Source organism: Coregonus lavaretus (assembly GCF_964263955.1).
Source record: "Coregonus lavaretus genome assembly, chromosome: 23".
In the NCBI taxonomy this organism is placed as follows: domain Eukaryota; kingdom Metazoa; phylum Chordata; class Actinopteri; order Salmoniformes; family Salmonidae; genus Coregonus; species Coregonus lavaretus.
The window spans coordinates 712,816-732,029 of record NC_140010.1 but is presented as its reverse complement, the minus strand read 5'-3'; the positions used below and the strand labels follow the sequence as shown (position 1 = coordinate 732,029).

At 40.7% G+C, this 19,214-nt stretch overlaps 1 protein-coding gene across 1 annotated transcript in view; it reads left to right on the top strand.

Moving 5' to 3' along the window:
* The window catches only part of LOC311098818 (transcription elongation factor A protein 1-like), a gene marked incomplete at both ends in the record, with an annotated part of 125,368 nt that overhangs the window by 75,106 nt on the left and 31,048 nt on the right, over positions 1-19,214 (top strand). The window contains 2 exons of the mRNA XM_084139388.1: positions 6,921-7,132; positions 9,318-9,464. Coding sequence (XP_083995514.1) covers positions 6,921-7,132; positions 9,318-9,464 — 359 coding nt within the window. The remainder of the gene's footprint in view (positions 1-6,920; positions 7,133-9,317; positions 9,465-19,214) is intronic.

The window sequence follows — 19,214 nt, the reverse complement described above, 5'->3', positions numbered from 1 at the left end:
GCCAGGCCGGTTCCCCTCTCCACTGGGGTTCTCTGCCTCTAACCCTGTTGCAGGGGCTGAGTCACTGGCTTGCTGGTGCTCTTTCATGCCGTCCCTGGGAGGGGTGCGTCACTTGAGTGGGTTGAGTTACTGACGTGATCTTCCTGTCTGGGTTGGCGCCCCCCCCCCTTGGTTTGTGCTGTGGTGGAGACCTCTGTGGGCTATACTCGGCCTTGTCTCAGGATTGTAAGTTGGTGGTTGGGGATATCCCTCTAGTGGTGCGGGGGCTGTGCTTTGGCGGAGTGGGTGGGGTTATATCCTTCCTGTTTGGCCCTGTCCGGGGGTTTCTTCGGATGGGGCCACAGTGTCTCCGGACCGCTCCTGTCTCAGCCTCCAGTATTTATGCTGCAGTAGTTTATGTGTCGGGGGGCTGGGGTTAGTTGGTTATACCTGGAGTACTTCTCCTGTCTTATCCAGTGTCCTGTGTGAATTTAAGTATGCTCTCTCTAATTCTCTCGTTCTCTCTTTCTCTCTGAGAACCTGAGCCCTAGGACCATACGTCAGGACTACCGGGCATGATGACACCTTGCTGTCCCCAGTCCGCCTGGCCTTGCTGCTATTCCAGTTTCAACTGTTCTGCCTGCGGCTACAAAACCCCTACCTGTCCCAGACCTGCTATTTTCAACTCTTAATGATCGGCTATGAAAAGCCAATTGAGAGACCTGAGCCCTAGGACCATACGTCGGGACTACCGGCCGTGGTGACTCCTTGCTGTCCCCAGTCCGCCTGGCCTTGCTGCTATTCCAGTTTCAACTGTTCTGCCTGCGGTTATGGAACCCCTACCTGTCCCAGACCTGCTGTTTTCAACTCTTAATGATCGGCTATGAAAAGCCAACTGAGATTTATTCCTGATTATTATTTGACCATGCTTGTCACTTATGAACATTTTTGAACATCTTGGCATGGTTCTGTTATAATCTCCACCCGGCACAGCCAGAAGAGGACTGGCCACCCCTCATAGCCTGGTTCCTCTCTAGGTTTCTTCCTAGGTTTTCGCCTTTCTAGGGAGTTTTTCCTAGCCACCGTGCTTCTACACCTGCATTACTAGCTGTTTGGGGTTTTAGGCTGGGTTTCTGTACAGCACTTCGAGATATTAGCTGATGTAAGAAGGGCTATATAAAATAAAATTGATTGAATTGATTGGATAGACCTAACACCCTACTGTACTGGGGATAGACCTAAAACCCTACTGTACTAGGGATAGACCTAACACCCTACTGTACTGGGGATAGACCTAACACCCTACTGTACTGGGGATAGACCTAACACCCTACTGTACTGGGGATAGACCTAACACCCTACTGTACTGGGGATAGACCTAACACCCTACTGTACTAGGGATAGACCTAACACCCTACTGTACTGGTGATAGACCTAACACACTACTGTACTGGGGATAGACCTAACACCCTACTGTACTGGTTATAGACCTATCACCCTACTGTACTGGGGATATACCTAACAGCCTACTGTACTGGGGATAGACCTAACACCCTACTGTACTGGGGATAGACCTAACACCCTACTGTACTGGGGATATACCTAACACCCTACTCTACTGGGGATAGACCTAATACCCTACTGTACTGGGGATAGACCTAACACCCTACTGTACTGGTTATAGACCTAACACCCTACTGTACTGGTTATAGACCTAACACCCTACTGTACTGGTTATAGACCTAACACCCTACTTTACTGGTTATAGACCTAACACCCTACTGTACTGGGGATATACCTAACACCCTACTGTACTGGTTATAGACCTAACACCCTACTGTACTGGTTATAGACCTAACACCCTACTGTACTGGTTATAGACCTAACACCCTACTGTACTGGGGATAGACCTAACACCCTACTGTACTGGTTATAGACCTAACACCCTACTGTACTGGTTATAGACCTAACACCCTACTGTACTGGGGATAGACCTAACACCCTACTGTACTGGTTATAGACCTAACACTCTACTGTACTGGGGATAGACCTAACACCCTACTGTACTGGTGATAGACCTAACACCCTACTGTACTGGTTATAGACCTAACACCCTACTGTACTGGGGATAGACCTAACACGCTACTGTACTGGGGATATACCTAACACCCTACTGTACTGGGGATATACCTAACACCCTACTGTACTGGGGATAGACCTAACACACTACTGTACTGGGGATAGACCTAACACCCTACTGTACTGGGGATATACCTAACACCCTACTGTACTGGGGATATACCTAACACCCTACTCTACTGGGGATATACCTAATACCCTACTGTACTGGGGATATACCTAACACCCTACTGTACTGGTTATAGACCTAACACCCTACTGTACTGGTTATAGACCTAACACCCTACTGTACTGGTTATAGACCTAACACCCTACTGTACTGGTTATATACCTAACACCCTACTGTACAGGGAATATACCTAACACCCTACTGTACTGGTTATAGACCTAACACCCTACTGTACTGGTTATAGACCTAACACCCTACTGTACTGGTTATAGACCTAACACCCTACTGTACTGGGGATAGACCTAACACCCTACTGTACTGGTTATAGACCTAACACCCTACTGTACTGGTTATAGACCTAACACCCTACTGTACTGGGGATAGACCTAACACCCTACTGTACTGGTTATAGACCTAACACTCTACTGTACTGGGGATAGACCTAACACCCTACTGTACTGGTGATAGACCTAACACCCTACTGTACTGGTTATAGACCTAACACCCTACTGTACTGGGGATAGACCTAACACGCTACTGTACTGGGGATATACCTAACACCCTACTGTACTGGTTATAGACCTAACACCCTACTGTACTGGTTATATACCTAACACCCTACTGTACTGGTTATAGACATAACACCCTACTGTACTGGGGATAGACCTAACACCCTACTGTACTGGTTATAGACCTAACACCCTACTGTACTGGTTATAGACCTAACACCCTACTGTACTGGGGATAGACCTAACACCCTAGTGTACTGGTTATAGACCTAACACTCTACTGTACTGGGGGATAGACCTAACACCCTACTGTACTGGTTATAGACCTAACACCCTACTGTACTGGGGATAGACCTAACAAGCTACTGTACTGGGGATATACCTAACACCCTACTGTACTGGTTATAGACCTAACACCCTACTGTACTGGGGATATACCTAATACCCTACTGTACTGGGGATATACCTAACACCCTACTGTACTGGGGATAGACCTAACACCCTACTGTACTGGTTATAGACCTAATTCCCTACTGTACTGCTGATAGACCTAACACCCTACTGTACTGGGGATTGACCTAACACCCTACTGTACTGGTTATAGACCTAACACCCCTACTGTACTGGTTATAGAACTAACTCCCTACTGTACTGGTTATAGACCTAACTCCCTACTCTACTGGGGATAGACCTAACACCCTACTGTACTGGTTATAGACCTAATTCCCTACTGTACTGCTGATAGACCTAAGACCCTACTGTACTGGGGATAGACCTAACACCCTACTGTACTGGTTATAGACCTAAAACCCTACTGTACTGGTTATAGACCTAACTCCCTACTGTACTGGTTATAGACCTATCTCCCTACTCTACTGGGGATAGACCTAACTCCCTACTGTACTGGTTATAGACCTAACTCCCTACTGTACTGGGGATAGACCTAACACCCTACTGTACTGGTTATATACCTAACTCCCTAAAGTACTGGTTATAGACCTAACACCCTACTGTACTGGGGATAGACCTAACACCCTACTGTACTGGGGATATACCTAACTCCCTACTGTACTGGGGATAGACCTAACACCCTACTGTACTGGTTATATACCTAACACCCTACTGTACTGGGGATAGACCTAACACCCTACTGTACTGGTTATAGACCTAACACCCTACTGTACTGGGGATAGACCTAACACCCAACTGTACTGGTTATAGACCTAACACCCTACTGTACTGGTTATAGACCTAAAACCCTACTGTACTGGTGATATACCTAACAACCTACTGTACTGGTTATAGACCTAATACCCTACTGTACTGGTTATAGACCTAACACCCTACTGTACTGGGGATAGACCTAACACCCTACTCTACTGGTTATAGACCTAACACCCTACTGTACTGGGGATAGACCTAAAACCCTACTGTACTTGTTATAGACCTAACACCCTACTGTACTAGTGATAGACCTAACACCCTACTGTACTGGTTATAGACCTAACACCCTACTGTACTGGTTATAGACCTAACACCCTACTGTACTGGTTATAGACCTAACACCCTACTGTACTGGTTATAGACCTAACACCCTACTGTACTGGGGATATACCTAACTCCCTACTGTACTGGGGATAGACCTAACACGCTACTGTACTGGGGATAGACCTAACACCCTACTGTACTGGTTATAGACCTAACACCCTACTGTACTGGTTATAGACCTAATACCCTACTGTACTGGTGATAGACCTAACAACCTACTGTACTGTGGATAGACCTAACACCCTACTGTACTGGGGATAGACCTAACACCCTACTGTACTGGTTATAGACCTAACACTCTACTGTACTGGTTATAGACCTAACTCCCTACTGTACTGGTTATAGACCTAACACCCTACTGTACTGGTTATAGACGTAACTCCCTACTGTACTGGTTATAGACCTAACTCCCTACTGTACTGGTTATAGACCTAACACCCTACTGTACTGGTTATAGACCTAACACCCTACTGTACTGGTTATAGACCTAACACCCTACTGTACTGGTTATAAACCTAACACCCTACTGTACTGGTGATGGACCTAACACCCTACTGTACTGGGGATAGACCTAAAACCCTACTGTACTGGGGATAGACCTAACACCCTACTGTACTGGGAATATACCTAACACCCTACTGTACTGGTTATAGACCTAACACCCTACTGTACTGGGGATAGACCTAACACCCTACTGTACTGGGGATAGACCTAACACCCTACTGTACTGGGGATAGACCTAACACCCTACTGTACTGGTTATAGACCGAACACCCTACTGTGCTGGTTATAGACCTAACACCCTACTGTACTGGTTATAGACCTAACACCCTACTGTAATGGTTATAGACCTAACACTCTACTGTACTGGTTATAGACCTAACACCCTACTGTACTGGGGATAGACCTAATACCCTACTGTACTGGTTATAGACCTAACACCCTACTGTACTGGGGATAGACCTAACACCCTACTGTACTGGGGATAGACCTAACACACTACTGTACTGGTGATGGACCTAACTCCCTACTGTACTGGTTATAGACCTAACACCCTACTGTACTGGTGATGGACCTACCACCCTACTGTACTGGTTATAGACCTAACACCCTACTGTACTGGTTATAGACCTAACACCCTACTGTACTGGTTATAGACCTAACACCCTACTGTACTGGGGATAGACCTAACACCCTACTGTACTGGTTATAGACTGAACACCCTACTGTGCTGGTTATAGACCTAACACCCTACTGTACTGGTTATAGACCTAACACCCTACTGTACTGGTTATAGACCTAACACCCTAGTGTACTGGTTATAGACCTAACACCCTATTGTACTGGTTATAGACCTAACACCCTACTGTACTGGGGATAGACCTAACACCCTACTGTACTGGTTATAGACCGAACACCCTACTGTGCTGGTTATAGACCTAACACCCTACTGTACTGGTTATAGACCTAACACTCTACTGTACTGGTTATAGACCTAACACCCTACTGTACTGGTTATAGACCTAACACCCTACTGTACTGGGGATATACCTAATACCCTACTGTACTGGTTATAGACCTAACACCCTACTGTACTGGGGATAGACCTAACACCCTACTGTACTGGGGATAGACCTAACACACTACTGTACTGGTGATGGACCTAACACCCTACTGTACTGGTTATAGACCTAACACCCAACTGTACTGGTGATGGACCTACCACCCTACTGTACTGGTTATAGACCTAATACCCTACTGTACTGGTTATAGACCTAACACCCTACTGTACTGGTTATAGACCTAACACCCTACTGTACTGGTTATAGACCTTATACACTACTGTACTGGTTATAGACCTAACACCCTACTGTACTGGGGATAGAGCTAATACCCTACTGTACTGGTTATAGACCTAACACCCTACTTTACTGGGGATAGACCTAACACCCTACTCTACTGGGGATAGACCTAACACCCTACTGTACTGGGGATATACCTAACACCCTACTGTACTGGGGATATACCTAACACCCTACTGTACTGGTTATAGACCTAACACCCTACTGTACTGGTTATAGACCTAACACCCTACTGTACTGGGGATAGACCTAATACCCTACTGTACTGGTTATAGACCTAACACCCTACTGTACTGGTTATAGACCTAACACCCTACTGTACTTTTTATAGACCTAACACCCTACTGTACTGGTTATAGACCTAACACCCTGCTGTACTGGTTATAGACCTAACACCCTACTGTACTGGGGATAGACCTAACACCCTACTGTACTGGTTATAGACCTAACACCCTACTGTACTGGTTATAGACCTAACACCCTGCTGTACTGGTTATAGACCTAACACCCTACTGTACTGGGGATAGACCTAACACCCTACTGTACTGGTTATAGACCTAACACCCTACTGTACTGTTGATAGACCTAACACCCTACTGTACTGGTGATGGACCTACCACCATAGGGAGATGCAGTCCCAGAGATGTGCAACGTCATGGCAGGTTGTAACTTGTATGATATTTTCCTGACTTCACTGTCTCTCCTCTCCTCCAGACGACTACATCGCTATAGGAGCTGCCTGTGATGAACTGGGAGCTCAGATTGAGGAATATATCTTCTGTGAGTTAAAGAACACAGACCCCAAATATAAGAACCTTGTCAGGAGTCGCATTGCCAACCTGAAGGTCATCAAGAACCCCAACCTCAGGAAGAGTGTTGTCTGTGGGAATGTCTCCCCCGACCGCATGGCCAAAATGACCGCTCAGGTAGGCTACCTAACCCTGACCCCTAACCCCAACCTGACCCCTGAGGTAACCCTGACTCTACCTGACCCCTGATCCCTGGCCCTAATGTGTTCTCTGTGTTGAATTATGGAGGTGATTAGCTAAAGCAGATGAGGAAGAACCTGACCCCTGACCCCCGACCCTACTGTGTTCCAGTGTTAACAGGAGATGGCCAGTGACGAGCTGAAGCAGATAAGGAAGAACCTGACCCCTGACCCCTGACCCAACTGTGTTCCAGTGTTAACAGGAGATGGCCAGTGACGAGCTGAAGCAGATAAGGAAGAACCTGACCCCTGACCCCCGACCCTACTGTGTTCCAGTGTTAACAGGAGATGGCCAGTGACGAGCTGAAGCAGATAAGGAAGAACCTGACCCCTGACCCCTGACCCAACTGTGTTCCTGTGTTAACAGGAGATGGCCAGTGACGAGCTGAAGCAGATAAGGAAGAACCTGACCCCTGACCCCTGACCCTACTGTGTTCCTGTGTTAACAGGAGATGGCCAGTGATGAGCTGAAGCTGATAAGGAAGAACCTGACCCCTGACCCCTGACCCTACTGTGAACCTGTGTTAACAGGAGATGGCCAGTGACGAGCTGAAGCAGATAAGGAAGAACCTGACCCCTGACCCCTGACCCTACTGTGTTCCAGTGTTAACAGGAGATGGCCAGTGATGAGCTGAAGCAGATAAGGAAGAACCTGACCCCTGACCCCTGACCCAACTGTGTTCCTGTGTTAACAGGAGATGGCCAGTGATGAGCTGAAGCTGATAAGGAAGAACCTGACCCCTGACCCCTGACCCCAGGGGCGGTGTGTTCAATAGGGCGATATGGGCGACGCACTGCCAAACGGGAAAAGGAAGGGATTTTTTTTCTAATCAATTATATCACGGCAACAGTAGTTATCAGTGTTGTAATCTAGACGTCTGATCTGCCACAGTGCCACTAAATGTCCAATCAGGCTAAAGTCGTGCTTCAAATGCCCCCCCCCCCTTTTGGGGCGATTTCAGTCAGGTTGAAAATCGCCCAGAAGTCTGTCATAGACTCCCATGTAAAATCTATTTTTTTCAAATATCAGAGCTTTCAATACAATCTCTATGGGTTTCTGAGGGCTTGCACTTACGCGCTTTCGTCATACGTAACATATAACCATGAACGTAACTAAGAAAAGAGCGGGTAGCAGCGTCAATCAATTCACTACTTCTATCAAAATGGCTAGGCTTCAGTGCAACTCGATTGTGTCTTTGAAATAAGTTCCTTTTTGTCGGCGAACAAATGAAGATAAATTGGCAACGAAACAATTAGGACCTCCCAGACCAAATTTAATAATTCAACAGGTTTCTACTAAAGGGGGGAAGTCCTACACCCGAGGATTTTCCAAAAATTGGTACGAACGAAAAACCTGGCTAGCAGGCTGCGATGTAGCTAATGCAGTCTTCTGCTACTCCCTGCTTACTCTTTCACCCTGAAGGCGGCACGGCAGACAGCACCGCTTGGACAGCGACTGGTGTGTAACGGACATGCACCATCTTTCAGGAAAGATTAAGAAACATGAGCTGTCAAAGACCCACATGGATAGCTGTTTGAGATTGTCTGCTTTGGGGAGAGTGAACATTCCCACTCAACTGGATGAGGGATACAGGCTAGCTGTCCGCCGCCACAACGATGAGGTTAGTGTTGATAATCACAAGTTTACTGGAGAACTGAAACTGACAAGGCTGACAAGATAGGACCCTTTTGTCCATTGTTATTGGATAGGAACAGAACTTATAACCAGCTCCTGACCTAAATAGATCTTAGCACAACATTTTACTCAACATATCATATTCCATATTCACTATAACAAATATATTTACTACGACATTAGCAAGAACCGCCACATCCTCAGCCGGCTAATCCAGTGTGTGAAGTTTTGCGGAGTGTTTGAGTTAGCTTTGCGAGGCAAAGATGAAACTGAGGGCTCCACCAACCCTGGTAAGCCAACACTTTTGAGATCAGTCAATAAATGCTTCTGGTATTGACTTATATGCTGCCCCTGTCTTCATGTTGTTGCTGGACATATCTTTTTTTAAATGTGTGTAGGTCACCTAAATCATCAGAAAAATTGCCCCCCCTGAGAATTTTTTCAGGAGCCGCCACTGCCTGACCCTACTGTGATCCTGTGTTAACAGGAGATGGCCAGTGATGAGCTGAAGCTGATAAGGAAGAACCTGACCAAAGAGGTCATCAGAGATCACCAGGTGTCCCAGACTGGAGGAACCCAGACCGACCTGTTCACCTGCGGCAAGTGCAAGAAGAAGAGGTGCACATACACTCAGGTAATATACCATCCACTATATAATACACCTCAGGTAATATACCATCTACTATATAATACACCTCCTCAGGTAATATACCATCCACTATATAATACACCTCCTCAGGTAATATACCATCCACTATATAATACACCTCCACTCAGGTAATATACCATCCACTATATAATACACCTCCTCAGGTAATATACCATCCACTATATAATACACCTCCTCAGGTAATATACCATCCACTATATAATACACCTCCTCAGGTAATATACCATCCACTATATAATACACCTCCACTCAGGTAATATACCATCCACTATATAATACACCTCCTCAGGTAATATACCATCTACTATATAATACACCTCCTCAGGTAATATACCATCCACTATATAATACACCTCCTCAGGTAATATACCATCCACTATATAATACACCTCCTCAGGTAATATACCATCCACTATATAATACACCTCCTCAGGTAATATACCATCCACTATATAATACACCTCCTCAGGTAATATACCATCCACTATATAATACACCTCCTCAGGTAATATACCATCCACTATATAATACACCTCCTCAGGTAATATACCATCCACTATATAATACACCTCCACTCAGGTAATATACCATCTACTATATAATACACCTCAGGTAATATACCATCTACTATATAATAGACCTCCTCAGGTAATATACCATCCACTATATAATACACCTCCTCAGGTAATATACCATCTACTATATAATACACCTCCTCAGGTAATATACCATCCACTATATAATACACCTCCTCAGGTAATATACCATCCACTATATAATACACCTCCTCAGGTAATATACCATCTACTATATAATACACCTCCTCAGGTAATATACCATCCACTATATAATACACCTCCTCAGGTAATATACCATCTACTATATAATACACCTCCTCAGGTAATATACCATCTACTATATAATACACCTCCTCAGGTAGTATACCATCTACTATATAATACACCTCCTCAGGTAATATACCATCCACTATATAATACACCTCCTCAGGTAATATACCATCTACTATATAATACACCTCCTCAGGTAATATACCATCTACTATATAATACACCTCCTCAGGTAATATACCATCCACTATATAATACACCTCCTCAGGTAATATACCATCCACTATATAATACACCTCCTCAGGTAATATACCATCTACTATATAATACACCTCCTCAGGTAATATACCATCTACTATATAATACACCTCCTCAGGTAATATACCATCCACTATATAATACACCTCCTCAGGTAATATACCATCCACTATATAATACACCTCCTCAGGTAATATACCATCTACTATATAATACACCTCAGGTAATATACCATCCACTATATAATACACCTCCTCAGGTAATATACCATCTACTATATAATACACCTCCTCAGGTAATATACCATCTACTATATAATACACCTCCTCAGGTAGTATACCATCTACTATATAATACACCTCCTCAGGTAATATACCATCCACTATATAATACACCTCCTCAGGTAATATACCATCTACTATATAATACACCTCCTCAGGTAATATACCATCTACTATATAATACACCTCCTCAGGCAATATACCATCCACTATATAATACACCTCCTCAGGTAACATACCATCCACTATATAATACACCTCCTCAGGTAATATACCATCTACTATATAATACACCTCCTCAGGTAATATACCATCTACTATATAATACACCTCCTCAGGTAATATGCCATCCACTATATAATACACCTCCTCAGGTAATATACCATCCACTATATAATACACCTCCTCAGGTAATATACCATCTACTATATAATACACCTCAGGTAATATACCATCTACTATATAATAGACCTCCTCAGGTAATATACCATCCACTATATAATACACCTCCTCAGGTAATATACCATCTACTATATAATACACCTCCTCAGGTAGTATACCATCTACTATATAATACACCTCCTCAGGTAATATACCATCCACTATATAATACACCTCCTCAGGTAATATACCATCTACTATATAATACACCTCCTCAGGTAATATACCATCTACTATATAATACACCTCCTCAGGTAATATACCATCCACTATATAATACACCTCCTCAGGTAATATACCATCCACTATATAATACACCTCCTCAGGTAATATACCATCTACTATATAATACACCTCCTCAGGTAATATACCATCTACTATATAATACACCTCCTCAGGTAATATACCATCCACTATATAATACACCTCCTCAGGTAATATACCATCCACTATATAATACACCTCCTCAGGTAATATACCATCCACTATATAATACACCTCCTCAGGTAATATACCATCTACTATATAATACACCACCTCAGGTATATACCATCCACTATATAATACACCTCCTCAGGTAATATACCATCCACTATATAATACACCTCCTCAGGTAATATACCATCTACTATATAATACACCTCCTCAGGTAATATACCATCTACTATATAATACACCTCCTCAGGTAATATACCATCCACTATATAATACACCACCTCAGGTAATATACCATCCACTATATAATACACCTCCACTCAGGTAATATACCATCCACTATATAATACACCTCCTCAGGTAATATACCATCCACTATATAATACACCTCCTCAGGTAATATACCATCTACTATATAATACACCTCCTCAGGTAATATACCATCCACTATATAATACACCTCCTCAGGTAATATACCGTCCACTATATAATACACCTCCTCAGGTAATATACCATCCACTATATAATACACCTCCTCATGTAATATACCATCTACTATATAATACACCTCCTCAGGTAATATACCATCCACTATATAATACACCTCCTCAGGTAATATACCATCCACTATATAATACACCTCCTCAGGTAATATACCATCCACTATATAATACACCTCCTCAGGTAATATACCATCCACTATATAATACACCTCCTCAGGTAATATACCATCCACTATATAATACACCTCCTCAGGTAATATACCATCCACTATATAATACACCTCCTCAGGTAATATACCATCTACTATATAATACACCTCCTCAGGTAATATACCATCCACTATATAATACACCTCCTCAGGTAATATACCATCTACTATATAATACACCTCCTCAGGTAATATACCATCCACTATATAATACACCTCCACTCAGGTAATATACCATCTACTATATAATACACCTCCTCAGGTAATATACCATCCACTATATAATACACCTCCCCAGGTAATATACCATCTACTATATAATACACCTCCTCAGGTAATATACCATCTACTATATAATACACCTCCTCAGGTAGTATACCATCTACTATATAATACACCTCCTCAGGTAATATACCATCCACTATATAATACACCTCCTCAGGTAATATACCATCTACTATATAATACACCTCCTCAGGTAATATACCATCTACTATATAATACACCTCCTCAGGTAATATACCATCCACTATATAATACACCTCCTCAGGTAATATACCATCCACTATATAATACACCTCCTCAGGTAATATACCATCTACTATATAATACACCTCCTCAGGTAATATACCATCTACTATATAATACACCTCCTCAGGTAATATACCATCCACTATATAATACACCTCCTCAGGTAATATACCATCCACTATATAATACACCTCCTCAGGTAATATACCATCCACTATATAATACACCTCCTCAGGTAATATACCATCTACTATATAATACACCACCTCAGGTAATATACCATCCACTATATAATACACCTCCTCAGGTAATATACCATCCACTATATAATACACCTCCTCAGGTAATATACCATCTACTATATAATACACCTCCTCAGGTAATATACCATCTACTATATAATACACCTCCTCAGGTAATATACCATCCACTATATAATACACCACCTCAGGTAATATACCATCCACTATATAATACACCTCCACTCAGGTAATATACCATCCACTATATAATACACCTCCTCAGGTAATATACCATCCACTATATAATACACCTCCTCAGGTAATATACCATCTACTATATAATACACCTCCTCAGGTAATATACCATCCACTATATAATACACCTCCTCAGGTAATATACCGTCCACTATATAATACACCTCCTCAGGTAATATACCATCCACTATATAATACACCTCCTCATGTAATATACCATCTACTATATAATACACCTCCTCAGGTAATATACCATCCACTATATAATACACCTCCTCAGGTAATATACCATCCACTATATAATACACCTCCTCAGGTAATATACCATCCACTATATAATACACCTCCTCAGGTAATATACCATCCACTATATAATACACCTCCTCAGGTAATATACCATCCACTATATAATACACCTCCTCAGGTAATATACCATCCACTATATAATACACCTCCTCAGGTAATATACCATCTACTATATAATACACCTCCTCAGGTAATATACCATCCACTATATAATACACCTCCTCAGGTAATATACCATCCACTATATAATACACCTCCTCAGGTAATATACCATCCACTATATAATACACCTCCACTCAGGTAATATACCATCTACTATATAATACACCACCTCAGGTAATATACCATCCACTATATAATACACCTCCTCAGGTAATATACCATCCACTATATAATACACCTCCACTCAGGTAATATACCATCTACTATATAATACACCTCCTCAGGTAATATACCATCCACTATATAATACACCTCCTCAGGTAATATACCATCCACTATATAATACACCTCCTCAGGTAATATACCATCTACTATATAATACACCTCCTCAGGTAATATACCATCCACTATATAATACACCTCCTCAGGTAATATACCATCCACTATATAATACACCTCCTCAGGTAATATACCATCCACTATATAATACACCTCCTCGGGTAATATACCATCCACTATATAATACACCTCCTCAGGTAGTATACCATCCACTATATAATACACCTCCTCAGGTAATATACCATCCACTATATAATACACCTTCTCAGGTAATATACCATCCACTATATAATACACCTCCTCAGGTAATATACCATCCACTATATAATACACCTCCTCAGGTAATATACCATCCACTATATAATACACCTCCACTCAGGTAATATACCATCTACTATATAATACACCTCCTCAGGTAATATACCATCCACTATATAATACACCTCCTCAGGTAATATACCATCTACTATATAATACACCTCCTCAGGTAATATACCATCCACTATATAATACACCTCCTCAGGTAATATACCATCTACTATATAATACACCTCCTCAGGTAATATACCATCCACTATATAATACACCTCCTCAGGTAATATACCATCCACTACATAATACAACTCCTCAGGTAATTTACCATTCACTATATAATACACCTACTCAGGTAATATACCATCTACTATATAATACACCTCCTCAGGTAATATACCATCCACTATATAATACACCTCCTCAGGTAATATACCATCTACTATATAATACACCTCCTCAGGTAATATACCATCCACTATATAATACACCACCTCAGGTAATATACCATCCACTATATAATACACCTCCTCAGGTAATATACCATCTACTATATAATACACCTCCTCAGGTAATATACCATCCACTATATAATCACCTCCTCAGGTAATATACCATCTACTATATAATACACCTCCACTCAGGTAATATACCATCTACTATATAATACACCTTCTCAGGTAATATACCATCTACTATATAATACACCTCCTCAGGTAATATACCATCCACTATATAATACACCTCCTCAGGTAATATACCATCTACTATATAATACACCTCCTCAGGTAATATACCATCCACTATATAATACACCTCCTCAGGTAATATACCATCCACTATATAATACACCTTCTCAGGTAATATACCATCCACTATATAATACACCTCCTCAGGTAATATACCATCTACTACATAATACACCTCCTCAGGTAATATACCATCCACTATATAATACACCTCCTCAGGTAATATACCATCTACTATATAATACACCTCCTCAGGTAATATACCATCCACTATATAATACACCTCCTCAGGTAATATACCATCTACTATATAATACACCTCCTCAGGTAATATACCATCTACTATATAATACACCTCCTCAGGTAATATACCATCCACTATATAATACACCTCCTCAGGTAATATACCATCCACTATATGATACACCTTCTCAGGTAATATACCATCCACTATATAATACACCTTCTCAGGTAATATACCATCTACTCTATAATACACCACCTCAGGTAATATACCATCCACTATATAATACACCTCCTCAGGTAATATACCATCCACTATATAATACACCTCCACTCAGGTAATATACCATCTACTATATAATACACCTCCTCAGGTAATATACCATCCACTATATAATACACCTCCTCAGGTAATATACCATCTACTATATAATACACCTCCTCAGGTAATATACCATCCACTATATAATACACCTCCACTCAGGTAATATACCATCTACTATATAATACACCTTCTCAGGTAATATACCATCTACTATATAATACACCACCTCAGGTAATATACCATCCACTATATAATACACCTCCTCAGGTAATATACCATCCACTATATAATACACCTCCTCAGGTAATATACCATCCACTATATAATACACCTCCTCAGGTAATATACCATCTACTATATAATACACCTCCTCAGGTAATATACCATCTACTATATAATACACCTCCTCAGGTAATATACCATCCACTATATAATACACCTCCTCAGGTAATATACCATCTACTATATAATACACCTCCTCAGGTAATATACCATCCACTATATAATACACCTTCTCAGGTAATATACCATCCACTATATAATACACCTCCTCAGGTAATATACCATCTACTATATAATACACCTCCTCAGGTAATATACCATCCACTATATAATACACCTCCTCAGGTAATATACCATCTACTATATAATACACCTCCTCAGGTAATATACCATCCACTATATAATACACCTCCTCAGGTAATATACCATCTACTATATAATACACCTCCACTCAGGTAATATACCATCTACTATATAATACACCTCCTCAGGTAATATACCATCCACTATATAATACACCTCCTCAGGTAATATACCATCTACTATATAATACACCTCCTCAGGTAATATACCATCCACTATATAATACACCTCCTCAGGTAATATACCATCCACTATATAATACACCTCCTCGGGTAATATACCATCTACTATATAATACACCTCCTCAGGTAATATACCATCCACTATATAATACACCTCCTCAAGTAATATACCATCCACTATATAATACACCTCCACTCAGGTAATATACCATCCACTATATAATACACCTTCTCAGGTAATATACCATCCACTATATAATACACCTCCTCAGGTAATATACCATTCACTATATAATACACCTCAGGTAATATACCATCTACTATATAATACACCTCCTCAGGTAATATACCATTCCCTATATAATACACCTCAGGTAATATACCATCCACTATATAATACACCTCCTCAGGTAATATACCATCTACTATATAATACACCTCCTCAGGTAATATACCATCCACTATATAATACACCTCCTCAGGTAATATACCATCCACTATATAATACACCTCCTCAGGTAATATACCATCTACTATATAATACACCTCCTCAGGTAATATACCATCCACTATATAATACACCACCTCAGGTAATATACCATCCACTATATAATACACCTCCTCAGGTAATATACCATCTACTATATAATACACCTCCTCAGGTAATATACCATCCACTATATAATACACCTCCTCAGGTAATATACCATCCACTATATAATACACCTCCTCAGGTAATATACCATCTACTATATAATACACCTCCTCAGGTAATATACCATCCACTATATAATACACCTCCTCAGGTAATATACCATCCACTATATAATACACCTCCTAAGGTAATATACCATCTACTATATAATACACCTCCTCAGGTAATATACCATCCACTATATAATACACCTCCTCAGGTAATATACCATCCACTATATAATACACCTCCTCAGGTAATATACCATCCACTATATAATACACCTCCTCAGGTAATATACCATCCACTATATATTACACCTCCTCAGGTAATATACCATCCACTATATAATACACCTCCTCAGGTAATATACCATCTACTATATAATACACCTCCTCAGGTAATATACCATCTACTATATAATACACCTCCTCAGGTAATATACCATCCACTATATAATACACCTCCTCAGGTAATATACCATCCACTATATAATACACCTTCTCAGGTAATATACCATCCACTATATAATACACCTCCTCGGGTAATATACCATCTACTATATAATACACCTCCTCAGGTAATATACCATCCACTATATAATACACCTCCTCAGGTAATATACCATCCACTATATAATACACCTCCTCAGGTAATATACCATCCACTATATAATACACCTCCTCAGGTAATATACCATCCACTATATAATACACCTCCTCGGGTAATATACCATCTACTATATAATACACCTCCTCAGGTAATATACCATCCACTATATAATACACCTCCTCAGGTAATATACCATCCACTATATAATACAACTCCACTCAGGTAATATACCATTCACTATATAATACACCTCAGGTAATATACCATCTACTATATAATACACCTCCTCAGGTAATATACCATTCACTATATAATACACCTCAGGTAATATACCATTCCCTATATAATACACCTCAGGTAATATACCATCCACTATATAATACACCTCCTCAGGTAATATACCATCCACTATATAATACACCTCCTCGGGTAATATACCATCTACTATATAATACACCTCCTCAGGTAATATACCATCCACTATATAATACACCTCCTCAGGTAATATACCATCCACTATATAATACACCTCCTCAGGTAATATACCATCCACTATATAATACACCTCCTCAGGTAATATACCATCCACTATATAATACACCTCCTCGGGTAATATACCATCTACTATATAATACACCTCCTCAGGTAATATACCATCCACTATATAATACACCTCCTCAGGTAATATACCATCCACTATATAATACACCTCCACTCAGGTAATATACCATTCACTATATAATACACCTCAGGTAATATACCATCTACTATATAATACACCTCCTCAGGTAATATACCATTCACTATATAATACACCTCAGGTAATATACCATCCACTATATAATACACCTCCTCAGGTAATATACCATCTACTATATAATACACCTCCTCAGGTAATATACCATCCACTATATAATACACCTCCTCAGGTAATATACCATCCACTATATAATACACCTCCTCAGGTAATATACCATCTACTATATAATACACCTCCTCAGGTAATATACCATCCACTATATAATACACCACCTCAGGTAATATACCATCCACTATATAATACACCTCCTCAGGTAATATACCATGTACTATATAATACACCTCCTCAGGTAATATACCATCCACTATATAATACACCTCCT